This window comes from Dermacentor andersoni, chromosome 9 (genome assembly GCF_023375885.2).
Source record: "Dermacentor andersoni chromosome 9, qqDerAnde1_hic_scaffold, whole genome shotgun sequence".
NCBI classification, from domain to species: domain Eukaryota; kingdom Metazoa; phylum Arthropoda; class Arachnida; order Ixodida; family Ixodidae; genus Dermacentor; species Dermacentor andersoni.
The window spans coordinates 61,922,150-61,946,525 of record NC_092822.1 but is presented as its reverse complement, the minus strand read 5'-3'; the positions used below and the strand labels follow the sequence as shown (position 1 = coordinate 61,946,525).

General features: G+C 43.9%; 1 protein-coding gene across 1 annotated transcript in view; it reads left to right on the top strand.

Moving 5' to 3' along the window:
- Positions 1 to 362: 362 nt before the first annotated feature.
- LOC126528109 (uncharacterized) overlaps positions 363 to 24,376 on the top strand; it is a gene marked incomplete at its 5' end in the record, with an annotated part of 29,820 nt that continues 5,806 nt past the window's right edge. Inside the window, 3 exons of the mRNA XM_055069387.2 lie at positions 363 to 450; positions 14,595 to 14,807; positions 18,119 to 18,527. Of these exons, the coding sequence (XP_054925362.1) occupies positions 363 to 450; positions 14,595 to 14,807; positions 18,119 to 18,527 (710 nt within the window). The remainder of the gene's footprint in view (positions 451 to 14,594; positions 14,808 to 18,118; positions 18,528 to 24,376) is intronic.

Here is a 24,376-nt window from a genome sequence, read left to right as displayed (position 1 = left end):
CCAAACGTTTGACGACTAATTAATTGCGAAGCTTGGAGCTCCCGATTGGCCACAAAGCTTTGCAACGTTTGGACACAACGCAGTATGGATAAACTCCGCTTGACCAAGCTCGTTGACCCTGCATTCAAGGCTTTCCGTCTTCGTACTAGACCGGCGTGAAAGCTAGTGTGTGACCTGATGAAGTATATTGCTGGAATACGGCGCCATGCGGAAACCGAAACAAGGCTGAGAAACGCGAACGCTTCGCGAACTGTGTCATACACGTAAGCGGTGCGCAGTGTTTCCGTAAATTAATAGCTGCTATGATGATGTGTTAAAGAAGCGCACAATTGTGCTCGAAGCGATCGAGTGCGATATGATGCGGGAAACCGCGCACTCCATGCACTGCCACAGCGTGGGTGAATGGTCCTACGCCGTCGTTCAAAAAAGTGGATTCGCCCCATACGAATGGTACGGAACGACACTTTATTTGGATGAAATGACGCACAAAAAAGCAAATAACCTCTTGCTATTGAAGATGAAGAGAGACGCTGGTATTGCACCCGTATTGCACAACAGTGCCAAAGGCCCGCACTGGCTGTGAGGACGAGAGTGGCCATTGCGTCTTGGCAAAACCGTTATTCCGTTTTCACTGTCAATGCCGTGGTAGGACAGGCGTGTGTCTTGGCCAGTCCGCTAACCATGCGTGCTCCTTCGGTTTTGGTGACCCGGAGCTGTCACCAGTGGCTTGATTTCTCGCTTGTCAGACGTGGTCGCAAGTTGTCGTTTTCGAAGGAAGGTACTTTTAATGCGCTGTCATTGTACAGGACAGTCAAAGACCTTATTTCAAAGTTTCTACGCAACGCACTCAGTTGGCCAACCACGGAGGCGGTGTAATTAAAGACGTAGGTGCCGATACCGAAATTATATATATATATCATATCTTTGCTGAGATGTGATACGATATGCGGCCTTAAAAGGGTTACAATGCGAAAAAGATAGCAAGAATGATAAGTATGTTGGCATCAAACTGCAGTAAAAATTCAAATTGCGGGGTTTAATGTCCCGAAGCTGCACAGCGGGCAGGGGGAGGCACCATAGTGAAGGTCTCTGGAAGACTTGGGCGTTCTATAACGTGCATCCAAAGCATTGTAAATGAGCGGTTTTACATTCTGCCCCCAGCGGAATGTCGCCAGTAACGCATGAGCTTGTGTTCAGCAAACAGCCACTGAAGCGGGTGCGGAACTGCAGTTGTAATGGTGTTATTACTACTTGCAGTGATGCGTAATAATCACTGTGGTAGATATATATATATATATATATTGCGCATCTTAAATAGCAGGCAGTGCTACGAAGGCTGGACAGACGTCTCTCACATGTTCACATTCGTTACCAAGAAATAGTGCGTCAAATACGAAAGATCTACGTATGCATAATCTAATTGAATGTAAACCTAATTCTCCTTATTTTATGTTGCAAACAATCACATATTTATTACATAGAAGGCGTTGGAGATCTTGACTTATTTACCACCAAACGAGCAGAGTGACATGTTTCTGTGCCCAGCAGCCACAGCATACCACTTGCGCTTGCGACCAAATCGTAGCATTCCATATGGTGGCCGCACAAGGGTGCACAAATAAGATGTCATTTGACGTAAACTTGTGTCCACAAGTTGTCTATTTAACAGAGATAGGCGGGCTAGTTGGTGGTCGATATTGGAATGCATCATGTAACCGTGCAAACAACAAGGAACAAAGAAGCGCCTGTCCTGTGTGTTTCCTTCTTTGTCCCTTGTTGTTTGAGCGGTTACATGATGCATTCCAAAGTCGTAGTCGTCATATATGAAGCAGTCATTCTATATAAAGCACTGAGGGCAAAAAACAACTGCGATGCAAAATGTGCAGAGCGAAACTTCTATGACTGCCCTCCTTGCATAGCTTTCGCAGTGTTGCTTGCTTATGCCTGCTATGTGGCTTTTGGTCACATGATTGGAATGACCTTCCCTCTGACGTTGCACTCCTCTCCAGTAGCACCAACTTGAGACAGCGATTGAAGAATTATATAACATTTAACCCATCTTCAAATAGCCCACCACTCATGTAAAACCCCTTCACTAGGGCCTTTGAGGTATTGTAAATAAATTTATTGCCAGGGGTTGGCAGTACCCATGCTACTGGGCTGGAACTTTATTGCCCGTGAAAACATCATTGGACCTTGCAAATGGCAGCTTTCAAGTTACTTGCACTGGTGATTTGTGTCAGTTTACTCCGGCTTCTCTTTCTGTGCGTAGCACTCAAGACATGGCCACGTACCTCTTTAACTCTGCTTTGCCACCTAAGATACTGGAAACTGTCGAGAAATGCACTTTTGAAGATGCACAAAAATTACATCTTGTGTGCACGCTGGAGCCATTCGCAGCCATGTTCGCTGGAAAGCCTGACTGCACTCCTGTACTGCTTCACCACATCGATACAGGAAACACACAACCTTGGAGCTGCAACCTAAGGCTACTGAGCGTGCACAAGCATGCGCTCCTGGACGTTGCCTTGCAGGAGATGATTGACACCAGTGTGGTGAGAACGTCCCAGATCCTTTGGGCTTCTCCTATTGTCCTGGCACCTAAAAAAGATAGCACAGCTCTCTTATGTGTAGACTATTGTCACTTAAATGATGCCAGTGTTCAGGATGCTTATCGCTTTCCCTAAATTGAGTCAATTCTATCAAGTCTGGGTAGCATAGAGGTGCTCACTACACTCGATTGCTCTCGGGGATTTCTGCAAATTAGAATAGAACTTGCTGACATCCCCAAAACAGCATTCACTTGCTATAAAGGACTCTTCGAATTTGTCCGCAGGCCATTTGGTTTGAAGAACTCGCCTAATTTTTTCCAACACTAATGGATATTGTTCTCAATGAAGTGCGGTACAAATTTGCAATGGCACATATGGATGATGTCATCTCTTCACGCAATTTCAAGGAACACCTAAAACACCTTGCCACTGTTCTTCAGAAAATGCAGAGAGCGGGACTTACTGTCAACCCAAAAAATTATCCAGTTAACGTGCTCAAGAGTAGACATTCTCGGTTTTATTGTGGACAATGCTTAGCTTCATCCTAATGATGCGAAGCTTTGTGCTATTGCAGAATACCCTTGCCCGCAAGACGTCAAGAGCTCACAGAATTTTCTGGGGATGATTGCATTCTATGATTCTTTCATACCACGCTGCGCAGAGCACTGTAACTTGCACTGTAACTGAGTGAAAAGGTCTTACCATTGTCTTCACACTAAAAAAATTTGACATGTACTTGGACGGTGCCTCTTTTATTGCCCAAACAGACCATATGGCGCTTACTTGACTGCAGCATTTACAGAATCCAGCAGGTCGCCTTGCTCGCTAGATATTAACGTTGCAAAGATATCATTTTGCCATTGAATGTCGTACTGCTGCACAAAACAAAGTTGCTGATGCACTCCCACGTGCGCCTTTGCCAGAGCCTTTTCCCTCCCAGGAGCCACCTTCTCTCATTGCTGCTGTTGACTGAGACCCCCAATAGGATACCTTGGTCAGCACCAAGTGCTTCCTCGAAGCGCAATGCAAAGACAGCCTCTGCTGGCATGTCGTCAAACAGCTAGGTGGCTCTAGTGCACGTCTACCATCGGTGAGTTCTATGCTAATGTACTCGCTCATGATGGCCTTCTGCTTTGCTACATTCCACAAGCTGATGACGATGACAGTCACTCTCCCTTTCACACAGTGATCCCGAGAAGTCTCGGAACAGCTTTTATTAGTTACTTCCACGACTCTGCTTTGGTCACAGTTATGCCAGCAAGACTTATGATAATATGTCAGGCTTTTACTTGGCCTGCATGCAGCAGAACATTTTACGATATACACCAAGCTGTTCAATTTGTCAACGAGCAAAACCATGTGGTTGTCTGCCACCAGCTTGATGCAGCCAGTTCTTAGTCGAAGCCCCCGGCAAATCGTTGTGCGTGACGTAATGAGCCCTTTCCCCCGTACCCCTTTGGGAAACTGCTACTTATTGGTGGTTACTGACCACTTATGAAGTAGGTTGACTTATACCCATTGCATGCACTAACTTCGAGGAAAATTTCACTCTGTCTCCTCGGTTTCTTCTTGTGTTTTGGTTTCCCACCACAACTGGTAACCAGCAACGCCACTTACTTCACGAGTCGTACATTTGCGAAGGCGTGTTAAGGCAACACCATACCATCCACAGGCTAACATAACTGAATGCATCAACAGAAACCTTAGGTCAATGCTTATGGTACATACCACCGATCATATGGAATGGGATGCTAAGCTCTCGGAAATGACATTTGCGATGCATACCACGGTCAACAGATCCACTGGTTTTACACCTGCATATTTGAACTTTGGCAGGGAAATTTCATTTCCACTAACCCATACTTTGGTACCATCACATTCGGCCTATTCCAATAACCGCCATTTCGTGCATGCACGACGTAAGAGGCTTACAAACTCTATCACTGCTGCTCGTGAGCAGTTGCATAATGCTTGGCTCGAGAAAACTTGCCAAAATAACTCACACCGCCGTGACATTCAGGTGACTTAGTATTACACTAATGCATCATTTGAGCAACTCGGCTAAAGGTTTTTCAGTGTCCTTAGCACCTCAGTGGGATGGTCCACTTGCTATTTCATGCAAGCTTGGTAATTTATCTTACTGCTTGAAAGACACCTCAACCAGCACCTTAGTTGGACCAGTGCATGTCTCAGAGCTCAAACGCTATAATGTTTCACTCCCCTCTTAAGCCTCATGGTATTCTCGTGACCCCCTTTGCTGGCTCATTCAGCACTGAAGCTGCAAGATTTCAAGCTGGACTTGAATAGTTTCTTAACAGCTTTGCCGTGCCAGCAATTTTGTGCAGTGCGCTGCGCATATTCCGGATCTCCCACTCTCAACGCCAGTACCGCCAGTGTCCACAGATCCACCACCGGTGTGCCCCCTACTACCCCCATGCTACTCGCCATTCACTGCCAGGTGACCGCCGCACCATCACAAACTGGATGGCTCTTCATCACACAAACAGCTCTGTTTATTGGTTGAGTGGGTCTCGTGGCTGCCTTGGTAGCTGCAGTCACGGACGCTCATCGGGGACTCGCTAGAGCTGGTTCCTGAGCCGCTCAGGGGCCTTCACCTTACAGAAAGATATCGCTCCAAGCAGCTTCCAATCTACACGCCAGAGGAAGCCTGCATACTCTGCGCCTTATGCCGCGTTATGGAAGCATCCTGGCGCACTCATCAAGCAGGTCTCTCCACCGGGCCAGGCTCGCCACCACTGTGCTTTGCAATCCTGGCCTTCAGCTGCCAATTCCAGGCATGCGGAAGTTGCTGTTACTTTCCTCCAGTCCTTGCGATCACACCTTCTTCAAGAGGAGGCCTTTGCTGCTCACCAGAAGCATCCGCCAGGTGTGGAGGCACTTGCTCCACCTGAGCCACAAGTGCTCACGGAGGACCTCCTCGACCTCGACATGAATCTGCGATCTGCAGGGGAGGGGGTAGTATGGTGACGCCGGCTTCATGGATGCACTGCTGTGCTGCCATCACCACCATCTGGGCCTGGCTCATGTGCCCATGCCACGCGCAGCCAGCCTGGGGCCAGAGTGCGAGGAGTGGCGACCGGGAAGCTGTTCAGTTGGCCTGAGGCTTCGGGAAGTAAAGGTGGTCTCTTGAATGGCTCTTGCACCCCGTGTCATCTCTGAGAGCCTCAACTGGCCACTGGCTCTGAAGCCACGGCCGTGAGCACACGGTATGAAGCGAAGTAGTGGATATGGTCTCTCTACCACGGTAGTCATCATGCATTACTTTGAGTGGTCCACTGGTGACACAACAGTATGAGTACAGTTCAACACCTGGCACTGTAGCCCAATAGCTGCAATCCTCTTCTGATGAAGTCGGGCATACAGATAATGCATCATAAGTAGGGTGAATCTGGATCATCAGGTAATGAGTAGGTAGGCAACATTAGTAAGTCGAGGTCGCAGGAGAGAAAGATACAAGCTTTAATAATATGTTGGAGATGAAAGTCACGAGGAGTTGGGAGGCAGCATCAGTAAATAAAATAATAAATTTATAATAGTTTACGAATGACCATGGGAAGAGAAGGAAGGAAGCATGTGGATATTGGACAGATAACCATTGAACGGTGAGATGCCATAATGCTATTACATTGCAGTCGCTCAGGCGTAGCATGAAAACTTGGGAATTTTCTGCTTTGCATCAAGGTCACATTGTTACCCTGTTGTTGATGGAGTGGTAGATATGAGAGGCATCAATCCAGGTGCCTGAACTCGCATAACCTCTCTGGTGATTTTTCTTTCGGTGCAATGCAGCCATGAAAATAAAATGTTAATTCATTTTGAGCCGCTCGTTCCAATTGACAGCTCAGCACCTTTGTCATCTGCCTGATCAAGTTCTGTATGTTGCATTCGTTGCATAGTAATTGACTTGTATTGTAAGTAAAGTTGCAGCTACATGGACCATGTGTCCACAAAAAAAAAAGCTGAATTTTTTTTTCAGATCCTGTTCGCTTAACACTAGAGCTGATTGTTTTGTTGTTGCCTTCTCTCATCCACGTTCAGACTACATTTCTCAGTTTTGCACTTGCACATAGGCTGCAAAGAATTTCCTAATAACACAGTGCAGTACAGTAACGACCAACACAGGGACCAGTGGAGTAGCACGACAAGAGATAAGAGCAGTGACTATCAACTCAAACTCTGTTGCCTGACTATCAACTGTGTTGTTTCATATTTCATTGGTCTGGTTACTGCACTGTTTTTCTCGAAATGTTTCTCAGCCAACTATCCCAACGTCACACTCTCGTAAACAAATTTCATTCTTTCAAGGAAACATGGCGAGTGTACTTTCACTTTCAGATGTGGGTGTGTTGTCATGCAGGGACCAAACCCAAACACACGACACTTGCCTATGTTTGTGAGACCGGTGTGATTCGTTTAGAAATACTTTGGTGTGGAACCAGAATGCATATAGCACTTTGTGACGTCAGCATCATAAGTTACAGTTTCAAGTAATTAACCTTTGAAGTGCCATGCTCATGTACTTGACAGGCTGCCGATGCATATCCCTAGTCATGTCTGGGGTAATTTGTGGATGTGAAACACATGTAGACTGATGGTGAAGTCAAGGTAAAAAACACAGAGACCTTTTGGGGCCCGTAAGGATTCCTTAATACCAGTAAGGCTGCTTAGTGGAATCAAGGAACCTGTACGGGCTTTGAAATGTCTGTGTTTTTCATGCTGATTTGGTCAATGAGTGCGGCCTCATCATTGTGCTACCTGACCAAACTTTTGTCAAACCCTTGATTACTTACATAGACTGCTTGCACCACCTACTCGAAACTTGGTTATGCTACTAACGCTTTACGGTAGGTTTAGTTTTTATATGACAGATGGCGTGACAAAACTTATCTTAAGGTTCCTAAATAAGTAGTAAGGTAGCACCACTCTTTCATCCAGCTGCCTTCCTTCCTGTGCTCTCCCACCGTTATTCGTGAGTGATTGTCTGAGCATGGTCATCCGGCATGGAAAATGTTCCAAATATTTTTCACATAGCATGGCCTTTGCCAATATACACATGACTAAGGTTTACTAGACGGAATACAGTTTCAAAATGAGTATCGATAATAAACGTAGTATGACAGAAACTAAAAGCTACAGTGGACTATGAATAAAAGAAAATCGCATGAACAAAGATGCCAGATAAATGGAATGATAGTATCAACATTGGTTGGCCACTCATTGGTGACCAGCCAAAGTTGATACCATTGTTCTGATACCATTGAGTACCAACTGGCCACGGGCTCATTGGCTGTCAGCGCTAATGCACAAAAACCACTTTGGTTTTAAAGAACTCCAGTTCTTAGGTGATGTTGTGAGCTTTCAAGGTGTCCGCCTTGGCCCCGACAAAATTGCTGCTGTCACAGTGTTTCTAGCGCCATTGGATAAGAAGGTAGTGAGGTGTTTCCCAGGTCTCTGTGCATATTACCGTAGATTTATTGCCTTTCTTTCATGCATTGTCTCGGCGTCAGTGAACTAAAAAAGAACATTGCCTTCATATGGGATGAAGAAAAACAAGCAGCATTCAGTGATTTCCTACAGTGCCTGCAAGAACCTACTATGCTGACTCACTTTGATGAGGGCACTCCGACCATAATCCATATGAATGCTAGCGATGCAGGTCTAGGCATTGTGTTTGTTCAGGGGTAAGACTCGGCAGAGAGAGTCATTGCATATGCAAGCAGGACACTCTAACATGCCGAGCCCAATTACTCACCGCAGAAAAGGGATGCCTCTTGTTGGTATGGACAGTCAGGTCAGGTCAGATCAGTTTATTTCCTTAAAGGCCCCTTTATCAGGGGTGTTACATAAGGGTGGAGTACATCATGCAACGACAATTCAATGTGATAATAAACGGGACATTTGAAAAGTGGTAGATACCCTGTATAAACAAATACATACTCACGACAAATTGTGAATTAAAAGGAAAAAAAGTAATTCTTTTGACAGAAGAGAAAAAACATCTGCAATGGACAATTCACTTCAATAACTAGTGGAACATTTGAAAAAAGATAGATACATTCTATATAATCAAAAGTGCACGTTAGATGATGAATCTGTACAAGAAAGGGCAATTAATTTGGCAAAATTGAAGCAACATCAGCAATGTGTTACATGGTGATTATTTGTAGATGCAACATGGTGGGGAAGTGCATTCGAATAAGTTGCTGTCCGAGAAAAGAAAATGAAGCAGAGAAGGTAGTTGTGTGTGAGCGTGGTTTTAAAGCTTGGAGCGAATGACGAGTGCATTGTGATATTCTTGCTTGTATGGCATACGATTAAGTGAACTGTAGAAAAACTTATGGGAAAGACCAACGCTGGCTATATTACGGCGATGCGAGAGCGACTGTAACTAAGATTTCTTTCTTAAGGATGATGTGCTTACCTCATATGAGTGGGATGAATGAATGTATCTTGCTGCATGACTTTGGAAGGACTCAAGTGCATTAATGAGATATATCTGATATGGCTTCCAGATTGGTGACGCATATTCAACTTTAGGCCTGATAAGTGATTTGTGCACCACAAATCTGACATCCTGAGGGGCATGATGCAAGTGGTGCCTCATAAAGCCGAGTTTTGTTTGCCGATGATACTATGCTGTTAATATGCGTGCCCCAGTTAAGGTCACAGGAAAAAGATGCCTAAGTACTTGAATTATTTTACTGTTTCAATGGGATTGTTGGCTATTGTGTAAGAAGGCAAGAAGGGTTTACAATTACGGGTAAATGACATATGTTTACATTTTTTTGGATTAAGTGTCATTAGCCAACGGGCACACCAAGACTGCGCATGGTTGAGATTTTGTTGCAAAGTATCTCCATAAGTGTCATTGTTAATGGTATGATGAATCACGCAGTCATCAGCGAACATCCGAATTTTACAAGGTACTTGAAGGGATAAGTCATTGATGCATATTAAGATGAGAAGTGAACCAAGAACAGACTCCTGAGGGACACGTGAAAATACCGGAAGGAGGACGGAGGACTGGTCGTTGATAGTAACGAATTGCTCGCAGTTAGTGAAGAATGTTTCTAGCCATTTTAATACACCCATGTTTAAATTCAAGAAACAAAGTTTATGTAGTAAGTGATGGTGAGAGACTTTGTCAAAAGCTTTTTCATAGTCGAGGAAAATAGCATCAGTATGTTGATTACAATCAAAATTCACATGAAGGTCATGAATGAAAAGAGCTAGTTGGGTCTTGCAAGAAAGGCCCTTATGAAATCCATGCTGTGCAGAATGATAAAAATGGTTGGCATACTATCAATAGTCAGTATGTGTGCTTCATGCATTGGTTGACTTGTGCTTGTATGAGTCCTTACTCGTGACTGATGCGTAGCCAATAGAGGGCTTTAGTATAGTGGAGACATCTTTGCTCAGGTGTATAGTGGTGGAACATGAAGGTATATCAGAGGCCAGCAATGGCGGTAGTGATATCCTGTGATGCTGGGATTAATAATACGTTGCAAGGAATGTTTGTTGTTGCGTGGCAATTTTCTTTGAAAGATAAAAGACATCAAAATATATTTCTTGTGGTTGTGCCACGGCCAACAACTTAACGCTAGAGAAAAGAGCAACTCAGTCACTCACCTCAATAAATGTTTTATTGTGAAAATTCCAATTGTGAATGAGAGCTGCAGGATCTCATGCCTAATTTGGACCTAATTTGTTGTCTTGGAATGCTGACATGAACTGTCGTCGCACCGAAAGTCTGTCACGGCTTTGTTGACCTTTTTACGTGGCAGTGGCCTATGAGAAAAACTATAATGATCCCGTCCCCCTCCCCCCCTTTTTTTTCACACCTTTCTTTTTGTCCCTGCTCTTCTTTCTGTGTTTCATTCGCCTTTCCCTACCCTATTGGAGGGTAGCCAACTGGAGGCTTGAACTCTGGTTAACTTCCCTGCTTTTCTCTCCTTGGCATCTCTCTCTCTCTCTCTCTCTCTCTCTCTCTCTATATATATATATATATATATATATATATATATATATATATATATATATATATATATATATATATATATCCCCTTTGTCGCCAGAAGCATTCATTGCTCACTGCGGCCCGTGATGTAGGTTCCTCATTCCAGCTTCTACAGTGCTGTTCATAGTTATAGCGAGCGAACATGCCAATGCATGTAATGAGTGAACTTCTTCCTGTGGGCAGTCCAGGTGTTTTCAGCTGTATTGCAGAAAATGCACAGCATGTATTGCACTGACTTTTGGGATGCACTGAATCGCACACTCATGACATGCAAGTCCCATGTTCGCATGTTCAGTAACACTAGACTGCACTGTACATTTTTTCTGATATTTGCAGGATGGACTTCGGTCTACAGTTATCATGTGGAATGCATCTGCAGGGATTGGTTCCACACATCAAATGTGTCTGGCACTTGCTGCAGCATGCAGTGAATGCTGGAGAAGCAGATACACCCCTTGTGAAAACTACGCAGGCCACAATGCATGCGACTAGGGATCATTCCAGGCCATGCAATGCTGCTTCTGTTGAGCACACAGTGCTTCAACAGTTTTCTTGTGCAATGCATCCAAAAGGCTGCTGACAGTTTGGATAAATACAAAATAAAACATAAATCTTTTGGGGGGGGTGGGCATTAGCGAGCTAGTGACGCTAGACTGTAGCTTTAAGCTTTAAAAAAGATCCAGACAGGTTCCCTCAATTAGCATAAATATTTTTTTTTTCAAGAGCTTTCCTATCAAAAACATTATACAAGTTTTTCTTGCAGCTCCGGTAGTGTTGCTGTCTGATGAGTTTCAACTTACCCTTTCAGTTGAGAGAGTGAGAAATTGATTGTACTTCAGTGCCATTGAGGGCCAAGGGTATACCAGCAGAACCTCGCCCCCTGGCCCAGCAACAGCTTCAACTGGAGCAGCATGCTGCTTGTTGATGCACTGCACACACAAGAGAACAAACATTTATTCTAAGGAAAGTGAAGAGCAGTACGCAGACATACGTAGCGCTATCTATGTCCGCATCCTGTCCTTCACCTGCGTTAGTGTAACACTAAGCGCAATATAATCATGAATGTCCGCCGACTAGCCCACTTCATTGATTTACTAAATTTATTCTAACATATTACAAAACAGTACCTTTTTCCTCTGACACCAGAGTGTCGTAAAAAAGACCCAACTTGCCTTAAAGTTCTAGCAGCAGCAACAGCTCTTGGCAAAACCAAGTAGCTTTAGTAGCTTTAGTGTTGCAATTCACCAATCCGAGACCACATTCACAAAGATATTTTTGCATAAGATGGCTTCTTTATTGACTAACAGTCATGCACCCACTGCACAAGACAGCAGTTGGAATGGTAACAAGATGGGTATCTTGGCACTGACCACTTGTGAATTGCACTTATGTAAGAAGTAATGTGAATATACACCCTGTTCTGTACACTTAAAGAGCCCAATAATTATGTGGTTATTCAATGCATGACATTGACTGTAAGAAATTACTTGTGACAGTGATTACACTTCCACAAGGTCCACTTCTCTGCACTTCGATTTGCAGGCGTCCAGGCTGATGAACAAGCACAAGAATACAAGCTGTCAGTACAAGATTGTGTTAATGGAACTGATGCTAACCATTTATCCACAAGTGTCTGCATGCAAGCAAGTCTATTGAGTTTGCTTCCAGCATCACCATAGGATGCATAGGATCCACCACTACAACCATTTGAGTTGGTGCTGCCTACTTGTGCATCTGTAGCTCATGTCGTTTTGTCACATTCCCAGTGAATTTGTTGTGCTAGTAGGGATTGCAATATGTTTGGTCTTTTGTAAAGTGACTCCTGAAAACAGTGCTCATTGTCAGCACACTAAGCGCAGCTTGGCAGCCATTTCTGTTTTGTGTCTGTTGTAATGTTTTGCGGCTAGGTCTGTCTGTTGCTTGTCATAAGTATTGATCTGTGAAAATGTAGACGAAGATGACTTCGAGTGTAGTTCTTGTCTGCATTGTATATGAGTTCACAGTTGAGAATTTGATTCTTTAACGTGCTATTCTTTTGCACTTTGAACGTTAGCCGTCATTATATTCCATTTATTACTTAGCAAGGAGCTCCGCAAAAATTATGCGAGTAGCGCACTCATAGAAGTTTCACATGTCTTGCAGTGCAGTTTTTGCCTAATCCGAGGCATTTACTATGCAATAACTACTTTGCTTACTATTACAACTACAACTAGTGGACACAAGGTTCCGTCAAAGCATGCAATAATTGTGCACCTTTGTACTCCGAATATCTGACATCCCATATATTGGTCGCGAACCCAAGCACTGCACTGTGGCCGCTAACCACAGAAACATGCAACTCTGCTCATTCAGTGGCAAATAAATTTGTGTATCCAATGCATTCCACCTAGTAATTTTGTCATCTTTGATGACGTAAAAGTATGAAGCATACTGTAACGTCAAATTACATGATGCATACCTATATCTTTCTTTGATATCTGACGCAATGTTTTTTGATAATGAGGTCTCTCTAGTCTTCATAGCAATGCCTTCCAGGTATGAAGAGTATAGGAGTGCAGTGAACAGCATTGCGCCTTCTGCTGTCACATTGTGTGATGTGTTCATGATCATGTTCTTCTGTCTCTTCATAACCAATAACAACTTCTACAACCAAAGCAAAAGCAGTTACCATTACTGATATCTTCCTTTGCTTCAGCCATCTTGTTGTTTGTGTTATTTTTGTTTCCATTTTCATGATCATATAGTTAGGTTATTCTTTCCTGTTGATGTTCAGTAAGTTTAGTTTATCAAAATTTTTATCTTTTAATTCATAATGACAGTTTTCAGGGAACTGACACTGCAGACAAATGTGTAAACAGTCATTTAATGTCAGTGAATGCCATTGAAGTATGGAACATTATTTTCGTTATGTGAACATTTTATTTATATGCGTCTTTTTAAGCTTCAGTTTCAAGAACTGCACAAGCTGAAAATTTGTGTCGTATGTAAAGCCTTTTAAATTTTTTGAAGTTATGGATGTAGTACAGTTGAACCTCTATCTAACAAAACCCGATTTTACGAAGTTCCCGAATTAACGAAGGAATTTCCATTCCCTGGCAGGTACCCTTAGGGTTCAATGTTGTCATCAACCCGAATTAAGGAAACTAACTTGGTCACCAAACCCAATTTAATGAAGTTTTTTCTGAAATAAATGAGTAAAAAAGCAGTGATTTCTTTCTAATTTTTACACACACTGGTTTTTCTTTGAGTGTGCGCTCTAACGTCATTGCGTTAGAACATCTCGGCGCCATAGTCACAGCCCTATACCTTTATTTTGACGAGGGTGCATGCCGTGCCCATGTACGGAACAACGGACACAGCAGTCTGTAGTGCTCTTACGTGCCAGATGGTGCTATGGGCGGCGATGGTTGCTTTCATTTTTTTCATGCTTTAAGCTACAGCTGACATTGATTGTCTCCTCGCAACTTTCTTTCTCGGCCTGCTCGCACAATCACTGCATTCCTTCTCCACATCTTTGCATATCGGCAGCTTGTCATAGCTTTACGTTACTTTTCCCATGCGCAGGCATGGGTTAGCGGTAATTACAATGCTGTAGTAGCTCTTGGGTGTCGCTAAGTTACAGTATTATTTTCAAGGACCGAACAATACCTTTCTCCATTTTACGAACTTCCCGATTTAACTAAATAATTTGAGCATGTTCATCACTTAGTTAAATAGAGATTCAACTGTATTCTACTGTATTTGCCTCTGCATTGTTTATATATTTGTAGAAACATGCAACGTGAAGGCTTCGAAGCAAATCTTTCACGATGTGCAAATTCATATCATGAAGGTCTAACATGAAGGTCATTATTATAAAGAGACATACTCTCAACCACTTATGCATTACTTCTTGCCTGTGCTTCTGCGTTCTATAACCCTGTATTTGCGAGATATACATGTCTTATGATCAGCCTTCCTACAGACTGCAGTTCATGCGACCAGTCGCATCCTCTATCTTGCAGGCTCCACTACACTACTACAGCACACCTCTCTTCATCTCGGTGATGGCTCGTCTACCAGACAAGTAGACCTGCAGTCCTCCCTTTTACTAAATAATCGAAATAATCTAGACTACTCCGAAAGTGCAAACATCAATGAGCGTTACACTTGTGGCTACTGCAGCAAGGTCTTCACGAAGAGGGGAACCCTGACCATTCACCTCCGCATCCACACCGGTGAGAAGCCGTTCCAGTGTCACCTGTGCCCCAGGGCCTTCACGCAGAAGGTGACTCTCGTGCATCACGTGCGAACACACACTGGAGAGAGGCCGTACCAGTGCCACTATTGCCCCGTGGCTTTTTCACGAAAGCTGCGACGGAGGAACCACGAGCGCAGCAAGCATTCGAAGTAGTTGACTACTTTCTAAAGGGCCTTGCCATATTCTGTCAACATTTTATGCGATGGTTTTAGTCGCTGTGATGTTGCCTTTGCCAAATGCTTGTATAATTTTCAAGACAGACTGGAATGTTTCCCTCAGTCGTGAAGGGTTCCAGAGCACACAGAGCACATTATCTGAGGGGAAAAGTAAAATATTGTCTCGGCCAGTGAGTTTGTGTATATGTGAGAAGGTGCAGTGAGTACTTCCCCGTAAGAGGGCTCACATTCGTCATTGAAATTTTCATCTGAGTGGCTACGTTACAACAAAATGTTACTGTTTTGCAGCTCCAGTGCTTTGAGGCACTACGTTTTGTGTGCCACAGGCTTGGTATATGAAATATCCTTCACATGCAGAAAGAATTACATCGCGTCACGGGGTGCTGTGTTAGCAACCATGCTAGGTAACATGTGCTTACCATTATGCATAAAGACAGTGCGCAATGTAAATGTCAACCACAGATATGTGAGCTGAAACTTTTGAGAAGCAGGAACACTGTCTCACGTGAGATACTATAAGTATTTTCATAAAGCAAAAGGGAGAAAAATATGTGAGTGACACATCTATGTCTCAGCATGTGTCTGTATGCTGTATCCTGGTAATGTCCCGAACATTATGTGACATGTGTCTTGAGAATTGGCATACGTAGTGGACTTGCACTCACGTCAGAGGGGTATATGCCTTGCACCGCCTTCAGAAAATAAAGTTTGTTAGTAGCACCCGTACCACCTTCTGCTACTACGTATCATCTTGATTAGTGCCGTTTCAATGAAGATTAACCTGTACCAACTATGCGAACTATAAGACCTACTGTGGTCGTAAGTTTCCGAGTGCTTATCAACTGCGCTGCGTACACAATTGAAGTTCCGAAGGTTGTTTGCAGGTTGGCGGAGGCACTCTGGAAGATCTTTTTTCTCACCAATGTACAGACGCCTGCTGTCACAGCGGGGGGATGATGTAAGCAATTGCCTCTGCCTTGTGAATGGGTAGACAGTCTTTTGGGTACAAAAGAAAGCTGCCAAGCGTGAAAAAAGGTATGTGGGAGACGTTGGCCCCCTCCTTTTCCACAGAATGCGTGTCGGCATTTCGCTCACGCTATTCACGTAGTGCATAGCACTTCTGACTTCATCCCTGGAGAAAGCACTGGTCTTTCTCTTAAATACCGGGAAATTTTAAATAACAATCTTATGATGGTATCAGTCAGCCCGATATCAATAGCAAGCCTGTTTCACTTAACTTCCTGAAGTTACCACTGTCATTCCCACTGCCTTCCCATTTTCACTCAATGTGCGAGCCTCAAACATAGGAAATCTGCTGGTGTTTGCTAGGCATTGCAGAAACACAGTGGAACCTCGATAAACGGAAATCCTTTAAACAGAAGTGCCACTGAAACGGAACACCATGTCGTTATGACTGGTTGGTTCATATTCATAACACCCTTCAGCTTTGTTTCTCAGTAAGTTGAACTCCTGTTAAATGGAAAAAATTTCCCTGGTTCCCTGAGGTTCCGTTTAAAGGGGGTCAACTGTAGTCTTGGTACACTGTTACCAACATGGTGTTTGTCAGCTACCAGAAATGCCAGCATTTATTTACCCTTCAAATGCACAGTGGTTGTACATCCCCGGTGTGTTCTTGCCAAGTGCCATGTGGTCTTATAACAAACATGAGGCATGATACTGTTTGAGTGGAATCGTACAGACAACAATTAGTTGCACCGACACAGATGGCAGTAGTGGTAAACAAGTGCACAAAAAATGTTGGGTGTAGTGCTGTGCTTGTTACGTTTTGGAATGTTTCTCGCTCAGTGTTTTTCTTTTATTGGTATGCTAAAAGGTGTATCATGATAACGGATCCGAGTTGCATGATGAACATGCACAGTCTTTGTCAAAAGTTTATAGGCTACTCGGCACCTTCACTGTATATGTCTTTTGGCTCCGTCTTGTGGTTCCTGTGGTGCTTCTGACACTCCACGCCTTTTAAATGGTAAGCATGAGAGTTCTCTTAATTTTCCCTGGGGCTGCATATTATGGACCACAGAAACTCCCTTAAACAGCCTGTGGTCAGCCTGGTGGTTTGGCAACATATGTAGCCTGTAGACTTTCGACAAAGACTGTAGACAGTTTGAGCAATGCTGGTACAAGTTGTTAACAAAGCAACAAGAACATTCATTAGCAAGCAAAGCATTGCAGCCACAGTAGCTCCTTGCAGAACCTCGCTATTACCCATTTCTTTGTGTACTATCTTTACAATCCAAAAGATGGTAAAGTGGCCTCCTTTTGTTTTACACAAAGGTTCGCAGGTCAAAGGTTCAGAGAAAGCACTAAAGCTGTGGTAAGCCGTGGTTCAACGAAGGCTGTCTCAAGCTGGACTACTGCTGCTTTTGCTGCTGCTGCCGCAATCACCAATATTTTGACAAAGAGGCTTGTCTTTATCAGGGCACTGATGAATACAACTCTCCTTGATGAACTGTTGAAAGACATCCCTTGTCTGACCATTTTTGATCACTCCTTTTCTTCTGTAACATAACGCAGAGTCAGGAGTGGGCATGATTTTCTCTCTTTAGGTTGGCATGAGGGTGCTACAGGAGAGTAGGGATTGCACAAAAACAGAAGTACTGCTTCAGGGCGGCACAGCTTTTCTCTTTTTTTTCTTTTTCTTTTTTTGCTGTCATGTCATGGAGCTGCAGTATTACCATGATAGGAATGTGGAAGTTCGTCCATCTTGCTAGCTTAACACAAGCATGCTGCGTATACAGGAAACTAAGTGATGCACTCCAACTCGCTGAACTGTATTATATGTATGTATTGTAGTATTGTATGTATGTATGTAGTATTGGTATGTAAAATGTGCTTAAGTTTTGCAGTACCTGGACGTTCTCTGTTCTACAACGGTTTCTATGTGCAGTCAAGGAGCCTATGGCAGCTTTTGCCTAGAATACCTCCGACATGTCGTCAGAAAGTAAAGATTCAGGTTTCGATGTAGCTTGTTGCAATGTGACCGTTGTTGGTAATTGGCAGCTTCACGAGGGCAAGCAACAGTGCTTGCTGGCATGGGACACCGACAGATGCCGTGTCTTGCTCAAAACTTCTCTTTTTTTTTCTTTCTGTGCAGGATTCATTGATGTACCTCTCCGGCTGGAGCCATCCCCTCAACAAGTCTTGAATGAGAGAAGGAATCTGCAGCATCATCCTGTGTGCAGTGACACAACAACTTCCCTCACAAGCAAGAGAAAGGGCAAGCGACTACACAAGTGCATCTACTGCAGCAAGGTGTTCAAACGGAAGAGCATCCTGGACAAGCACCTACCTATCCACACTGGCGAGAAACCATTCTACTGCCACCTCTGTCCCATGAAATTCACGCGGAAAGACGGCCTTGTGCGCCATGTACGGGTACACACAGGCGAGAAGCCATTTCACTGTCGCTTCTGCCCAAAGGCTTGCGCAGACGAGTCCAATCTGAAGAGGCACGAGGCAACACACACACGGCGGGCTCCTCGCGATGTGTCCCCGAGTGCACTGTAGGTACTGTTAATGTGGTGAACAGTAGATAAGGATGTGTATGGGGCGTGAGCAGCGCTTATCTCTAAACAATAAAAACACCTTATTTCAGTCAAAAATAAACGTCGCAGACATCAGAATTTGTATGGTTATTGCCAAAAACATAATCAACTTCTGTTGCTAGTTTCTTAACATGTGATAAACAAAAATGGTGTTCAGCCTAAGCTGTAATCAAACTACAGAAACCTTGAAACAATGCGGGGTAGATCTGATTAACTTTGACTACCTGTGGTCTGCTCACAAGCACCACACACAAGCATTTTTTACATTCAGTCACCATTAGAATACCCATCGTAGTAGCTGGAAGTTGGGCCTGCAACCTTTAGCTCAGCAGTCGAATGCCACGTCTTCACATCGTGAAGATATGTCTAGGAGTGGACACGAATGTGAAGAGGTTGTTGGTCATCTTTTTGGGATTTGTGGCTCGTGTCCTTTATTACACAGATTGTGCGCAGAGGTAAAGAAAATTTTGCAAATCTGACGCACAGTTTGGAATGTTTGTTATGTGAAGCTTTTGTGAAGCAGTTCATTAAAATCTATAAGATTGTTCATCTTTGGCAACATGTTTTGCAGCATTATGATTACGTGCCTGCCCAGAAAATCAGCAGCATGCAGAAAGCTCCACCACGTAACCCATCCATAGATTGCGCTGTCTGTGGGATTACCTCAGTTTACTGTTGCACTAGCTATCTACAGTCCGGCCCACATTACTCAGCAAGAAGTTGACCAAGCAGTCGAACACATCAAACCCTAGAAAAGACTGCATCGAAAGCTTTGCATTCATAATAGTGTCGTGCAGTTGAAGCCCCATATGTTTTTGTTGCCCTGATTATATTATAGGTACCATTTGTTGCTTCATTGCATAATTCCATAGAGAATAGAGCCAGCCAGACAGCCACTGGCACATCTGAAGAGGTAGTACAGATGCTGGTTTGTTATACGAGTGCTGCCCTGTGTGGGCTGTTGAACAAGACAGCAGCAGCAGCGCTCAGCAGCTCTTTTTTGCGAAAGCCCATCCCCGAACAGTGGGAGGCTTTTCTGTCCAGCTCAAACCTGTGCAACCAACACCAGCTGCTCTGTTGATTGGGTGGACAACAGCAGCTGTAGTACTCCTGGATTGCATTAGAGGTCCCCCTTCCCACTGGCGTGACATGAAAGCAAGAAGCAGGAGCCTTCATCACTCAGGTGTTTTCATTTGTGTTGCAAAAATCTTTATTCTCATCCTGTTGCTGGCCTGTGGGCACGTATGGCTTATTTTTCTATTGGCAAACCTGGCCGGTTCTTGCAGCCAAGGTTTCAAATGTATTTATTATTGATGCAAAAGCATCAAATGGCCCATTGAGCGAAAAAGCCGGCATCTGTCATCTGTAGCAGCAAAACGGCACCTAAACTCGCATTGCCATTGGCTGCGGTGCCATGTCACGAGGCGCACGTTGACAGAGCACAGCAGGCAAAAAGGAACACCTGCTGCCACATTAACTTGCCAGGTGTGGTGTGAGGGCAGAGGGCACCGCCGTGACAACACATCACCCTCGCTCTCGGCACGAGTGGTCCTCCTCAATGGAGCAGAGCAGGTGTTTGCAGAGCGGGTGAAATGCTACGCCTACACCTGCTGCGCTAGCACGCCAGGTGTTGTGTTAGGGGAGAGGGCAACACTGCAACGCCTCGCCCAATGGGCATCGCCGCATAGGCGGCAAGTGGCGTCGGCACTGCACGCTGCTGCTGCTTGCTGGCTCGGACAGCATGTGTCGCTGTGGCACATTACTCACAGCACAAAACTTGAAGGAGCGCTCAGTGCCATTGAGTTGGACAGTGCTTTTGCATTCACAACTCGTAAGAAGTGCTTAGGTGTCGTTGGAAATTTTTTATTATTATTTGGTTTTAAAATGTATGTGCTCTTGAAAGAGGAAAGGGAAAGCAATGAGCAGGCAAAGTACATATTGAATTTTCTGTATGCATGTGCCCCCACAAGCATATGAATATTTTTTATGTACCCATCTCATACGACCTCTGCATAATTAGTGTGAATTACCTCTGGAACGTCATCACCCTGAAGCGAATATGAGCACGGGTAGCCCTCATATGCCTGCTGTCACCTGCAAGTAGAAGTGAAGGGGTTCATCAACAGCGACGCCACCTGTCCCAACTGTATAACCCGTAACACAATTAAGACACCAAAGTGCACCACCTGTTATGGACTTGCCCAGGCAGTGCACATGACACATCCGGGAGTCTTTGCTCAAGCAATCTGGCCTCTGCATAACCGCAACGCTGACTTTGGCAAGTGGAATCAAGATTCTTGTCATTAGAGAACCTTACTGGACTTCTTGCATGATGCAGGGTATATACAATGATGTTTTTTTTTATTATTTTGCTGTAAGGTAACCATCCTCGGAAAAAAAAAGAAGACAATATAATATTCTTGAACTCTTAATAGACATTTCAGAAAAAATGTGCTGTGTATAGAGAGTTCAGTTCTTCTCATTTGTTATCATCCTAATGGTAGACCAAGTTGGTATCGTCATTTGTTGGGCAAAATTGTCAATTTAGCCCAAATATGAAGCATTGAAACCTTCGGAAGGGTTTAGTTTTTTGCTTAAGGCGTTTCAGAATGCTGGCGTGATGAGTGTTGCAGGCGTCGCATCTTGATGGCATACAAGATGACGTCAAAGGGAAACCGTCAGCATTTCATTGTCAATATCCAAAGAAAGGATAACACAAATTTAACTTGGTGTTTATGTACGTTCCACTCAGACCGGTATATAAAGCACAGTGGGGTATGCACACATGCAACTGCTCAGAGGGAACGCTAATGTGTATGTGGTGAAAGACCTTTCACCATGTTCCGTCCTGACCAGACGGCCTTCCGGCAAACCTTAAACTCGATGTCTGTGTGCACAGTGCTCATACCGACAGTGGAAGCCAGAATGCTACCCTGGCAGCCGGAGAGCCGATTAAACAGAGTGTGACAGCGCCCACTTTAGTTTGTCGCTTAATTTTGCAGCCAAACACAATGCGCCGCTGTTGAGGCATTCTAACCTTTCACGCATGTGCTGTGTAACTGTAACTGAATGTCACTCTGCTCATTCAGGGGAAGATAAATTTGTGTATGCAACGCATTCCATGTAGTAATTTTGTCATCTTTCAAGACGTAAAAGTATGAAGCATATTGTTACATCAAACTACATAACGCATACCTATACCATTCTTTGACATCTGACGCGATGTTTTTTGATAACGAGGTCTCTCTAATCTTCATATCAATGCCTTCCATGTATGAAAAAGAGTGTAGCAGCTTAGTGAAAAGCGTAAGGTCTTCTACTGTCACATTGTATGATGTGTTCGTGATCACGTTCTACGGTTTCTTCATAACCAGTGACAACTTCAACAACCAAAGCAAAAGAAGTTACAATTACTGATATCTTTCCTTGCTTCAGCCACCTTGCGGTTTGTGTTATTCTTGTTTCCTATTTCATGATCGTATACTTTAGTTATTCTTTCCAGTTGATGTTCAGTAAGTTTTGTCTATCAAAATTTTTATCTTTTAATTCATAATGGCAATTTTCAGGGAACTAACACTGTAGACAAATGTGTAAACAGTCATTTGCTGTCAGTGAATGCCATTGAAGTGTGGAACATTATTTTTGTCATGTGAACATTTTATTTATATGCCTCTTCTTAAGCTTCAGTTTCAAGAACTGCACAAGCTGAATATTTGTGTCGTATGTGAAGCTTTCTTTTTTTTGAGCTTATGGATGTAGTACAGTTAAAACTCTATCTAACGAAACCCGACTTTACCAAGTTCCCGAATTAACGAAGGAATTTCCATTCCCGGGCAGATACCCATGGAGTTCAATGTTGTCATCAACCGGAATTAATGAAACCAACTTGGCCACCAAACCTAATTTAACGAACCATGAGTGCAGCCAGCATTCGAAGCAGTTGACTACTTTCTAAAGGGCCTTGGCGCATTCTGTCAACATTTTATGTGATGGTGGACAGTGAATCAGATGTGTCTGCTCGTTTAGTTGCTGTGATGTTGCCTTTGCCAAATGCTTGCATAAGATTCAAGACAGACTGGAATGTTCCCCTCAGTCATGAAGGTTTTCAGAGCACACAGAGCGCATTATCTGAGAAAAAGCAAGATATTGTTTCGGCCAGTGAGTCTGTATATGTGAGAAGGTGCAGTGAGTACTTGCCCGTAAGAAGGCTCACATTCGTCACTGAAATTTTCATCTGAGTGGCTACGTTACAGCAAAATGTTATTGTTTTGCAGCTCCAGTGCTTTGAAGCACTACGTTTCGTGTTCCACAGGCTTGGTATATGAAATATCCTTCAGATGCAGCAGGAGTTATATCGCAGTCATGGGGTGCTATGTTAACAACCATGCTAGGTAACACGTGCTTAACATTATGCATAAAGACAGTGCGCAATGTAAATGTCAACCACAGATATGTGAGCGGAAACTTTTGAAACACCGCCTTCAGAAAATAAAGTTGTTTGTAGCACCCGTACCACCTTCTACTACTATGTATCATATTGATTAGTGCCATTTTTAAAAGATGAACCTTTACCAACTAGGCGCACTATAAGACCTACTGTGGTCGTAAGTTTCCGAGTGCTCATCAACTGCGCTGCGTACACAATTGAAGTTCCAAAGGTTGTTCGCAGGTTGGCGGAGGCACTCTGGAAGATCTTTTTTCTCACCAATGTACAGACGCCTGCTGTCACAGCAGGGGGATGATGTAAGCAATTGCCTCTGCCTTGTGAATGGGTAGACAGTCTTTTGGGTACGAAAGAAAGCTGCCAAGCGTGAAAAAAAGGTATGTGGGAGACGTTGGCCCCCTCCTTTTCCACAGAATGCGTGTCAGCATTTCGCTCACGCTATTCACGTAGTGCATAGCTCTTCTGACTTCATCCCTGGAGAAAGCACCGGTCTGTTTGTTAAACACCGGGAAATTTTAAATAACAATCTTATGATGGTGTCAGTCAGCCCGATATCAATAGCAAGCCTGTTTCAGTTAACTTCCTGAAGTTACCACTGTCATTCCCACTGCCTTCCCATTTTCACTCAATGTGCGAACCCCAAACATAGGAAATCTGCTGGTGTTTGCTAGGCGTTGAAGAAACACAGTGGAACCTCGATAAACGGAAATCTTTTAAACAGAAGTGCCACTGAAACGGAACACCATGTCCTCATGGTTGGTTGGTTCATATTCATAACACCCTTCAGCTTTGTTTCTCAGTAAGTTGAACTCCTGTTAAATGGAAAAAATTTCCCTGGTTCCCTGAGGTTCCGTTTAAAGGGGGTCAACTGTAGTCTTGGTACACTGTTACCAACATGGTGTTTCTCAGCTACCAGAAATACCAGCATTTATTTACCCTGCAAATGCACAGTGGTCGTACATCCCCGGTGTGTTCTTGCCAAGTGCCATGTGGTCTTGTAACAAACATGAGGCATGAGACTGTCTGAGTGGAATCTCGCCGACAAGAATTGGTTGCACTGGCACAGATGGCAGTAGTGGTAAACAAGTGCACAAGAAATGTTGGGTGTAGTGCTGTGCCTTTTAGGTTTTGGAATGTTTCTCGCTCAGTGTTTTTCTTTTATTGGTGTGCTAAAAGGTGTATCATGATCACGGATCCCAGTTGCATGATGAACATGCACAGTCTTTGTCAAAAGTTTATAGGCTACTCAGCACCTTCACGGTATATGTCTTTTGGCTCCGTCTTGTGGTTCCTGTGGTGCTTCTGACACTCCACGCCTTTTAAATGGTAAGCATGAGAGTTCTCTTAATTTTCCCTGGGGCTG